The 11965-nt window shown below is 43.4% G+C and overlaps 1 protein-coding gene and 1 pseudogene across 1 annotated transcript in view; both read left to right on the forward strand.

Annotated features, from left to right (window-relative positions):
* LOC106611503 (mediator of RNA polymerase II transcription subunit 12) overlaps positions 1-6702 on the forward strand; it is a 104246-nt gene extending 97544 nt beyond the window's left edge. Inside the window, exons 37-44 of the mRNA XM_014211769.3 lie at positions 934-1084; positions 1535-1740; positions 2200-2274; positions 2502-2731; positions 3576-3750; positions 4194-4397; positions 5886-5967; positions 6239-6702. Coding sequence (XP_014067244.1) covers positions 934-1084; positions 1535-1740; positions 2200-2274; positions 2502-2731; positions 3576-3750; positions 4194-4397; positions 5886-5967; positions 6239-6276 — 1161 coding nt within the window. The 3' untranslated portion in view covers positions 6277-6702. The remainder of the gene's footprint in view (positions 1-933; positions 1085-1534; positions 1741-2199; positions 2275-2501; positions 2732-3575; positions 3751-4193; positions 4398-5885; positions 5968-6238) is intronic.
* Positions 6703-11130: 4428 nt separating this feature from the next.
* Positions 11131-11821, forward strand: LOC145857945 (uncharacterized; annotated as a pseudogene).
* The last annotated feature ends 144 nt before the right edge of the window (positions 11822-11965 follow it).

An 11965-nucleotide genomic window follows, 5' to 3' on the forward strand; every position in this document is an offset into this window, starting at 1 on the left:
ATTCTACACTTTAGAAAATAGTAAAAAAATAAAGAAAACCCTTGAATGATTAGGTGTATCCAATCTTTTGACTGGTACTGTATGCACTTGAATAGAGGACGCTTTTCCTGTGGTTCATTTTCATGCCAGCCATGTAGGCTATACTCCTGTTGTAAAGATAAGCAATATGCTTAGTATTAGAAAAGTTGAAAAATAATTATAGTAGGCCAAGCCTATAGAAAGCTAATGGGAACCTCCACTTTTTAATAGAGGCCATCACTCTGTTTTCTCTGGCAATCGCATAGCCTACTGAAATGTTGCGCAACATGAGCTCATGGGCTCTCATGAAGTGTTTGATTAGATTTTCGATGACATTTGCATTGATGTTAGTGATTTGAGGTACAATAGAGTACGGAGTACCAGGCAGTTAGCAAATTTGTAGACTACTAATTACCATCAGCAGCATCAGAGCTTCGAGAAGCCTAATTACCGTGACTAAGCGGTCATGTGGAATTTGACTGCCTTCATGACTCGTGACCATCAGTGTGGTCACCGCAACATCCCTAGGCCCTGTACCCTTGGCATTTGTGTAGACTGGAAAGAATGGGATAGGTATAAAGAATATGGTGCAAATTCCACCTAACCTATCAGAAGGCAAGATGGAGTTACAACCATATTGCTTATACCTGTCCAATCCCTTCAGATCTAGGGGATAGATATTTTTGGATTAGGCTAGTTATGGTAGAAATATTAAAGTAGTCATAGATTTAAGGACTCTGAAATCACTGAGCACTCATGAGTGTCATCTTGAAGAGGGATTTGAAGTACAACAATGTATGCCTTGTGTAATAATGTTCATTCTAAAATTACAAAAGCTGGATGATATTGTTGTTGCACATATTACCATTATACAGTATGTGTGTCTCGTAGAAGGTGTTTGTCTTCTCTCTCCAGGACTATGTGACCCGTACCCAGGGTGTAGTGCCGTATGGGACAGGTTTGCCCCCAGAGATCCTCATGGGCCAGCAAACTCACCCCTACAACAGGTTAGACTACAGCCAGCAGGCCATGAGCATGTATGCCCAGAACCAGCCTCTGCCTCCAGGTCAGTGCCAACATTATCATTGTCTAAGACCAGGGTTCTGATTTATGAGGAGTTTAGCCTTTTAAATCATCATGAAAACAGTTACTGATCCTAGGCCAGAACTCTACTCTGATATTGATGAATATGGGCCCTGTTTTAGTTATTACTAGTTAGTTTTTACAATATCATGAAAAACACTCTGGAACCTGTATTCCTCTCATGACCGTTTAAGTGAGGCGTGTTTACCTTTTGATCACCAACCCTGGTCAATCGACACCATGTTTTGTTACAGCCCAGCACTAAAACACACGATTCTGCTTATCAACCTAAATCTTCAAGACCTTGATTAGCTGAAACAGATTTTAATGCTGGGGTGGAACAAAACCCTGCAGCCCCTTTGCTCCCTCCAAGGCTGTTGAAGCTTTTTGTAATTTTGATTTTGACTTAAATTCTCATCCTTTTCCCCTTCAGGGGGCCCTAGTTTGGACATCCCGTACCGACCAGCCCGGAACCCTCAGATGGGCAAGATTATGCCCATGCGGCCCAACTACCCGGGCGTGATGCCGGGTGGAATGCCAGGCATGATGGGCACGGAAAAGCAGTACCCTATGGGCTATAAGCCCCAGCCCAACATACCGCAGGGCCAGATCCTGCGCCAGCATCTGCAGGTCAGACTGGTGAGTCTGCAGTGACTAGACTCCATTGGAATGGGACAGTAGTGAGTACAGAGGTTATTCTCGAGGGGTTTGCTAGATGTGTTATTAACATGCTCACAGAATAGGATCTTGAACCTGGCTTTCACTGTACACATGTTGATACATTTGCACAACTGAATGCGTTCAACCTAAAATGTGTCTCCGCATTTAACCCAACCCTTCTGAATCAGAGAGGTGCTGGGGGCTACCGTAATTGACATCCACTTCATCGGTGCCCGGAGAGAAGTTGTTGTTGGGGGTTAACTTGCCGGCTCGGGGATTCGAACCAGCGACTTTTCGGTTACTGGCCCAATACTCTTAACCGCTAAGCGACCTGCCGCCCATGAAGAAAAAAATAAAAAGTTGATCTTCAGTTGTCGAAAGCAGTCCCTTGCTTTTTAAGAACGTTGGAAGATGACCGTTGTCTCTTGCCGTTTTCAGAACCAGAGTATTATTGGACAACAGATGCGACAGATGACACCCAACCAACAATACGGCTCCATGCAGCCAACTCAGGCAAGTCTTTCAGATGAGACACTTTTGCCAAAATGTAATGTAATTTCTTTCCAGATGTACCTGTAAAACCGGTTTTCTTATCCTTCTATTTCCTTCACCACTGAATTTGACCCTATGCATAAACTAGTGTCCTCTATTCCTGATATTCAATATTCTACCCATCTCCTCCCTGCATATTTGTCCTATTATTTTCATTAACATTCTGATTTCTATCTCTCCATGTACAGAACATCTCCCAGGGCTATACCACGTACGGCTCCCACATGGGGATGCAGCCACATCCCTCCCAGGTGGGTGGTATAGTCCCTCCGTCGTACGGGAACCAGGGTTTCCAGGGAAGCCACCCGGGGGCCAACCTGGGCGTGGTGGACTCTCTGAGGCAGATGGTACAGAGGCCCAGCGGCTATGTTCACCAGCAGGCACCGGGCTACTCGCACACCATGCAAAACACACAGAGGTGGGCAGGAGGGAAGAGTTGAAGAGTGGTGGGGGTTTGGACTATACACTGTACTGCACTCCAATAGCACAGGGGTGTCTGCTGTCCATTATCGAGGATATTTTGGCTCATATTGTGTAGGGCTGTGACAATACCAGTATTGAAGCAGAGCAAACCAAAACATGAAGCAGAGCAAACTCTTTGGTCCTGGGGTGGCAGGTAGAGTAGCGATTAAGTGTAGGGCCAGTAACCGAAAGGTTGCTGGTTCGAATCCCCGAGCCGACTATGTGAAAAATCTGTCTGTGCCCTTGAGCAAAGTACTTAATCATAATTGCTCCTTTAAGTCGCTCTGGATAAGAGCATCAGCTAAATGACTAAAATGTCAATGTAAAAACCTGCTGTATTTAAAATATTGTGTGCTATAGCTTGGAAAATGTATAAATGTGACTTTAAATGACAACATAATGATGTTTGTTTCCAACATTAGGGCTGTTTTCATAAAGAAGTTAAATACGTTTCGTGTTTTGTTTCCTTGCCACGCAACTAAGTATCACAATACTGGTATCGTCCCTCTGATAATATTGTGTTCATAGAGTGCCTTTTTTCACTCCTTTTTCTTGCACATATCAAGACTTTGTCACATTTAGCATCACTGCCTAGTATCTGGATACAGTGTTATAAAAGTCAATCCCACCCATAAACTGCACTCTGATTTCCTTTGACATGAATGCAAACATTTGACAGTGTAGTCGCAGAACACTTTCGTTTCATGCTGTAACACTGTAATGGGCAACAGTGACCTTATTCAAGACAGTGGTGTATTTGTGAAACATTTGATGATGTACTGGTCCTCTGAACTCTCCAGATTTCCCCACCAGTCCATCCATCAGGCTCCCGTCATGCAGGGCCTGAGCCACATGGGTACGCAGGGGGTCCACCCGGGAATGAGACCAAACCAGATTCTTGCTGAGCAGCAGCAGGCCCAGCAGCAACAAGCACAGCAGCAACAGCAGCAGTATCTCAGACAGCAGGCACTCCGAGTATGCATTGTCTATTTACTAGGTCTTCTACTAGCAATATCCAACACTACAGACCAACATGGAACAGTGTATTGATTATATTTTAACTACACATGTACTACTATTGCCACTCAATGCGCTCTAGATCTAAACAATCACTTCCACAATTATTCAATGCTCTAGCACAGGGGCCACATTGGGATTTCGAAATTCAACTGAGTGCCGCACATATCTATTTTTGTTTAATTATTTTCAGCGGGCCAGAAAAAAGGGAAGTTATTAGAAAAAATATATTTAACCCAAAATAATCAACCCAATTAACATCCTGTAGGCCGGATTGAATGGGATCGCGGGACCCACAGGCCGTAGTTTGCCCACCCGTGCTCTAGCATGACGTATACTGAGTGTAATAATTCCTGTATAGTTGTACTATGGTGTAACCCCACTCTCCCTATCTCCTATAGGCCCAGCAGCAGGCTCAGCAGCAAGCTCAACAACAACAGGTTCAACAACAGCAAGTTCAACAACAACATCAGGTCCAGCCCCAACAAGTTCAGCAGCAGCAGCAACAACAACAGCAGCAACAAGTAGCGTCAGCACCGCCCTCCGGTGCCCAGGCTCAGAACCAGGCCCTGAGCATGCAGCCCATGCCCCCACAGCAACCCATGGTACGTCCAACTTAGAGGATGATACAGTCAAATTGCCAAGGGGCAGTTCCAAACAGACGGATCAAGTTAGCTAGCTAACTGTCCCAAAAATTCTGAATTATTTTTTTATTTTCGAGAAATATAGATTTGAAATTAGCATGGTATAATTTACTTGACAACCACCAAACACATTCAAGTTTAGCTTTCAAAATGAACCATAGAATTTAAGAGATCTGATATATCAAAGATGTATCACTGTTAGCTGGCTAACTTTAACTTAATGATCCTGCTTGCTGGAACACCCCACAAGTCCAAAATAAAACCCCAGCCCTACTACACCTAGATCTATTTCCAATTATCACTCTGACCTGAACAGTTTTTTTGCTACTCTTTTGTCCAGCCTGGTTCAGGCAAGGCATGGCTACTATGCCCCTCTGGGTTGGCACTAGCCATGTTATCGGATAGAGGTTGGGGTCGGCACGATAGATTGAAAATAGATTTTATTCATAGTGTACAAAGCATTAGGAACACCTTACTAATGTTGCATTGCACACACACCCCCCCCTTTTTTTTGCCCTCAGAACAGCCTCAATTCGTTGGGGCATGGGTGTTGAAAGCATTCCACAGGGATGCTGGTTCACGTTTACTCCAATGCCTCTCACATTTATCACGTTGGCTGGATGTCTTGAGTGGTGGACCATTCTTGATGCACACGGAAAACTGTTGAACGTTAAAAAAAAAAACATTAGCATTATAATTCTTGACAAACCAGTGCGCCTGGCACCTACTACCATACCCCGTTCAAAGGGACTTAAAGATTTTGTCTTACCCATTCACCTTCTAAATGGCACACATACACAATGCATGTCTCAAGGTTTAAAAATCCTTCTTTCATTTGTCTCCTCCCCTTCATCCACACTGATTGAAGTAGATATAACAAGTGAATTCAATAAGGCATAGCTTTCAACTTGATTCACCTGGTCAGTCTGTCATGGAAAGAGCAGGTGTTCTCAGTGTAGGTAGCGATAAAGTGACTAGGCAACGTAATGAATAATAAACAGTAACAGCAGCATATGTGATGAGTCAAAAGAGATTAGTGCAAAAAAGGATCAATGCACTCTCACACTCAGTGTATAAGGATAATATGCGTATAAGTAATATGGAGAAAACTAAGATAATAAGGAGGGCTAGAGGGAACTACTGCCTTATTGCCAGTTGTGGCCCTCTCGCAGAGTATTGATATCAGAGATTCACTAGTACAAGACTCTCTGGCCATAGCCAGACAAAGGCATGAATAAGGAATTTTATTGCATACATTGTCTGTTTTTGTCTTTCAAAAGTTAAACTCAACTATTTTTGGGACGAGTTGCATACGCACAAAGACCCACATATTGTGCGTTTTTTGACGGGCAATCATCTTGTCAACGACAGACTCCCATTGAAAAAAAGTTATAGTATGTCTTTACGTTCAATGACCGAAATGTAATATTGTTTGTGTGTTTGTCTCAGTTCCCACGACAGGGGATGCAGCAGACTCAACAGCAGCAGCAGACTGCAGCACTGGTCAGGCAGCTCCAACAACAACTCTCAAGTAAGAAAGACACTCATGTCAATGTACTTTAGTGAGATCTGTTACAGCCTTGTATTAACCCCAGGGTTAGGGAGGTACTACCTGGATTTGTCCAATAAGAAGTGCACATTTAAAATGTTTTCTGTTGGGTGCCCTAATGAAACCGCTGATATTGTCAACAGTTCTGACTATCTTATGTTGCGTATTGTGCTTTGTAGTCTAAATGTGAAATCTTTTCACAATTTCTTGTCATTTTAGGTCTGTTGATAACAAGTGCTTTTCTTTTCCCCAGATACACAACCTGGACAGAACACCAACTCATATTACTGATAGTGCTTGTTGTATATTAGTGTGTGTGGAAGGATAGGGATACCCTGTGTATGGGAGTGTTCCCAGCCAGCCCATAGATTGGCAAATGTGTCCAATGCCCAGCAGGCCCCTGTTTTAGAGGTGTAGGCTCTTAGGAGGGAAATGCTGCTATTGGCCAAGAAGGACGCCTAGACAGATGAACCCACAACTCAACCACAGAGGCCCAACATGCCATTCGAAAACCTTCTCAAATTCAGTCATGTCATTTCTGAAAATGCAAGGAGGGATTGTGCTGTGAAATATTATGATCACAAAGAATAATGGAAGAGTCTATGTAAAAAGAAGTACAAGAAATTATAAGAATGCAATTTTTTATTTTATTTCAGTTTGTCAAATGTTTCAGTTTAGTGTATTTCTCATTAAAAAATCATGTTAGTTTTTGTCTTGTATTAGTGTCTGGTGCAGTCTTTTCATCTTGATGAAGAAGAGGTCTGATAAGAGTCAATGTGACAATCAGGATATTATTAATGATATTGAAAGGCAATGAGTCATTATTATCCACTATTGATTGTCTTTAGTATCTTTATTTTTAATTTAATCAGGGTTCTGGAATGGCATGGAATTGTATTATATGCATTCCAGAGGGAAAGTAATAGAGGAATTGATGCAATCATGGTAAATCATATAATTTTGTATATGGATAACTATGAATATTTTTCCAATTCTTTTTCCACATTACATTTCCCTGGGAGCTTTTGGCCATTGTCATGTAAATTCTAAGGTTGACGGAAAGTCATGGAATATTTTAACAATGAAAACCCTGTTAGATGTACGTGTCGCTATTCACCTAAAAAGGCCAATCCAATCATAAAAAATATAAAGATGTATTTGTTTCTGCATGCGAGCTGCTGAAAGGTCTTTTGATCAAAAACCACGCCCCTGCCTTAATGACGAGACAGATGCGTTCATTGGACAGAACAACAAGTGGTTGAGCAGCGCGAAATATGGCAGACTTCTCTCTGGCTTGCTCTGGGTGACTCACCGCTTCAAGTTCTTACCAAAAAGGTAAGCTAATGTACGAAAGGCTATTGCTTTGTCTCAAATGGCACCCTGGTTCTGGTCAGATATAGTGCACAATGGAAATAGGAGGCCATTTTGAACGCATTAACCACTTTCTAACTGGCCATAGGCTACCACCCTAATACCAGAGAAGATGCAAACGTAGTTGTCATGACCACTGATGAACCCAGTCGATGGGGTAAACTCAGTTGTGCACTTTTTTTATTTTGTGAATAGGATTTAAATGGGTAAAAACAGGCAAAACTGTTGAAGTCCTTTATTTAGAAGAATTCAAATCAATGACGTTTCCATCTTGGCCTTCGTCAGAATGAAAAAAGACCGGTAGACACAAAGCAAGATGTTAGGATGCAAGTAGGTGTGTGTGTGTGTGTGTGTGTGTGTGTGTGTGTGTGTGTGTGTGTGTGTGTGTGTGTGTGTGAGTCGACTAAATTTCGACAAGTGAATGCGTTGGTGGACAGCGCCAAGGTGCTGAACCACAGACTGAGCAGCACCGAGTCTAGGAATACCATTGGCTAATTAGAGGTTGTTGTGACTTTACTTTAATTAATCTGATTATTTATTTATCTAATCAACTATGTTTATTTGTTACCAGATTTTTTAATTAATCATGTATCAATTAACTCATTAGGATTTGAGGCACTACGAGAGCGGTTCTTGAGTTACCATCTCCCGAATTAAACGCTAAAGGACTTTACCTATCACATCCATAAACAGTCAACTTATTAAATCATAACCTCGTATCGTCATCATTCTGAACAGTCCTGCATCTGCAGTCCTGCATCTGCAAAAACCTGAGCCTTATGATTCAGTAATACACAAATTGGTTTAATTATTTACTAGCTAACTAAATGGTAACACAGGATAAACATACACACTTAATACATTAGAAACAGGTCCCTAGCGGACTGACACAATATGGCGGCTTGTTACAAAAGATATAGAGAGGGACAGAGACGCAACACTTTGGTACATTTAGAAACTACGCTCACAGTAATCATATACTTTGCACACGAACCGCCGCCCGTTTGGAGTAAGAAATCATGAGTGTATTTACGTGTAAATGTCTTGGTTCACCGTGTATCTCTGTCGGAACTAGGCTGCCTTGGAAAGGGAGTTGGGCCTTTTTGTGGCATGCTTTTAAGGCTCTTTGTCCAAAAGGGGTCCCTGCCCGTCTCCTACTGTTGCTCTCCTCTGCCGTCGCCTGGCATCCGGCGACCCATCATGTAGTCCTGAACAGAACTACAGAGCTCACTCTATTTCCACTTGCTCTGGAAGATAATTCTTTGAAGACAGGCTAGCCAGCCGTGTCAATGGTTCTCAGTGGGGTGATGTGAGTAGCGTACTACGGTGATTTGAGAAGAGTAGTAGAATGGTCCCACTTAAATTCACTTTTTTAGATACATTACTTAGGACAGCTAATCAGCCGTACCAGTGATTGTCCAGGAGGTGAGCTTCTCGCCTCTACCTCGTGTTGATATTCAGAGTTTGAACCACTTTGGACATGAGCTGCAGCTACATGCCTCTGGTCTGATATGTTATTTCTTAACCCATCGTATTTCAACACTTCGTGAGGGCAGTTTGTGGCTGACACACTCTGACCTCACTCAAGGGGGCGGTGACTACTTACAAAGTTAAAGAAACAATTTCCTCTTACAGTTTCTAAGATCACATCCCTCTCTTAATAAAAACACTTTCATAATTGTTCATATTTCATACATAACGTAGAGGATGGACACTTCACACAAATAGTGTGTATACTTTTAAAGCTACACTGACCATTTCGAATCCCACCTTCTCCGCTATGCAATCTGGTTTCCGAGCTGGTCATCGGTGCACCTCAGCCACGCTCAAGGTCCTAAATGATATAACCGCCATCGATAAAAGACAATACTGTTTAGCCGTCTTCATCGACCTGTCAATCACCGCATTCTTATTGGCAGACTCAACAGCCTTGGTTTCTCAAATGACTGCCTCGCCTGGTTCACCAACTGCTTCTCAGATGGAGTTCAGTGTGTCAAATCGGAGGTCCTGTTGTCCGGACCTCTGGCAGTCTCTATGGGGGTACCACAGGGTTCTATTCTTGGGCCGACTCTTTTCTCTGTATACATCAATGATGTCGCTCTTGCTGCTGGTGATTCTCTGATCTCCCTCTACGCAGACGACACCATTATATATACATCTGGGCCTTTTTTGGACACTGTGTTAACAAACCTCCAAACAAGCTTCAATGCCATACAACACTCCTTCCGTGGCCTCCGACTGCTCTTAAATGCAAGTAAAACTAAATGCATGCTCTTCAACCAATCGCTGCTCGCACCCGCCCATCTAGCATCACTACTCTGGACGGGTCTGACTTAGAATATGTGGACAACTACAAATACCTAGGTGTCTGGTTAGACTGTAAACTCTCCTTCCAGACTCACATTAAGCATCTCCAATCCAAAATTAAATCTAGAATCGGCTTCCTATTTCACAACTAAGCCTCCTTCACTCATGCTGCCAAACATACCCTTGTAAAAAACTGACTAGCCTACCGATCCTTGACTTCGGCGATGTCTTTTACAAAATAGCCTCCAACACTCTACTCAGCAAACTGGATGTAGTCTATCACAGTGCCATCTGTTTTGTCACCAAAGCCCCATATACTACCCACCACTGCGACCTGTATGCTCTTGTTGGCTGGCCCTCGCTTCATATTCGTTGCCAAACCCACTGGCTCCAGGTCATCTATAAGTCTTTGCTAGGTAAAGCCCCACTATCTCATCCCACTGGTCACCATAGCAGCACCGACCCATAGCACGCACTCCAGCATGTATATTTCACTGGTCATCCCCAAAGCAAACTCCTCGTTTGACCGCCTTTCCTTCCAGTTCTCTGCTGCCAATGACTGGAACGAATTGCAAAAATCACTGAAGCTGGAGACTTTTATATCTCCCTCTCTAACTTTAAGCATCAGCTGTCAGAGCAGCTTACAGATCATTGCACCTGTACATAGCCCATCTGTAAATAGCCCACCCAACTACCTCATTCCCATATTACTTATTTTTGATCCTTTGCACCCCATTATCACTACTTGCACATTCATCTTCTGCACATCTATCACTCCAGTGTTTAATTGTGAAATTGTAATTTTGCCACTATGCCTTATTTATTGCCTTACCTCCCTTATCTTACTACATTTGCACACACTGTATATAGACTTTTCTATTGTGTTATTGACTGTACGTTTGTTTGTCGCACTGCTTTGCTTTATCTTGGCCAGGTCGCAGTTGTAAATGAGAACTTGTTTTCAACTGGCGTACCTGGTTAAATAAAGGTGAAACAAATACAAAATAAGTATTTCCTTAAACATTATTAATGACATCACAAAATAACAACTGAAATGACATTCTTTAGATCGCCTCTGAACATTCCCCACGTTCTATGTTAGAGATAGGTAATAGCCGGAGCAGTTTTAATTCCAAAACCCACGGCAATACAAAAAGAAACCTACATGGGTACAAAACCCGACATGCACCAGTAACATAGCATACAAGGACTTACAAGGACATGGGGGGAACAGAGGGTTAAATACACAACAATTAATGATGGAAATGGAAACCAGGTGTGTAAGAAAACAAGACAAAACAAATGGAAAATGAAAAGTGGATCGTTGATGGCTAGAAGACCGGTGACGCCGAACACCGCCCGAACAAGGAGAGGAAACGACTTCGGTGGGAGATAGCTGAAAGTTCTAATCCTTGAGTTACAACAGTGTCAAAAGGTCTCTGGACTCTGAAAAACACCAAAAGAAAGATGCCCAGGGTCCCTGCTCATCGGCGTGAACGTGCCTTAGGCATGCTGCAAGGAGGCATGAGGACTGCAGATGTGGCCAGGGCAATAAATTGCAATGTCCGTACTGAGACGCCTAAGACAGCGCTACAGGGAGACAGGACGGACAGCTGATCGTCCTCACAGTGGCAGACCACGTGTAACAACACCTGCACAGGATCGGTACAGCCAAACATCACACCTGCGGGACAGGTACAGGATGGCAACAACAACTGCCCGAGTTACTCCAGGAACGCACAATCCCTCAATCAGTGCTCAGATGGTCCGTAATAGGCTGAGAGAGGCTGAACTGAGGGCTTGTAGGCCTGTTGTATTCAGACATCACTGGCAACAACGTCGCCTATGGGCACAAACCCACCGTCACTGGACCAGACAGGACTGGCAAAAAGTGTTCTTCACTGACGAGTCGTGGTTTTGTCTCACCAGGGGTGATGGTCAGATTCGCGTTTATCGTCAAAGGAATGAGCGTTACACCGAGGCCTGTACTCTGGAGCGGGATCGATTTGGAGGTGGAGGGTCCGTCATGGTTTGAGGCGATGTGTCACAGCATCATCGGACTGAGCTTGTCATTGCAGCAATCTCAACGCTGTGCGTTACAGGGAAGACATCCTCCTCCCTCATGTGGTACCCTTCCTGCAGGCTCATCCTGACATGACCCTCCACCATGACAAAGCCACCAGCCATACTGCTCGTTCGGTGCATGATTTCCTGCAAGACAGGAATGTCAGTGTTCTGCCATGGCCAGCAAAGAGCCTGGTTCTCAATCCCATTGAGCACGTCTGGGACCTTTTGGATCGGA

This window comes from Salmo salar, chromosome 09, assembly GCF_965601325.2.
Source record: "Salmo salar chromosome 09, fSalSal1, whole genome shotgun sequence".
NCBI lineage: Eukaryota > Metazoa > Chordata > Actinopteri > Salmoniformes > Salmonidae > Salmo > Salmo salar.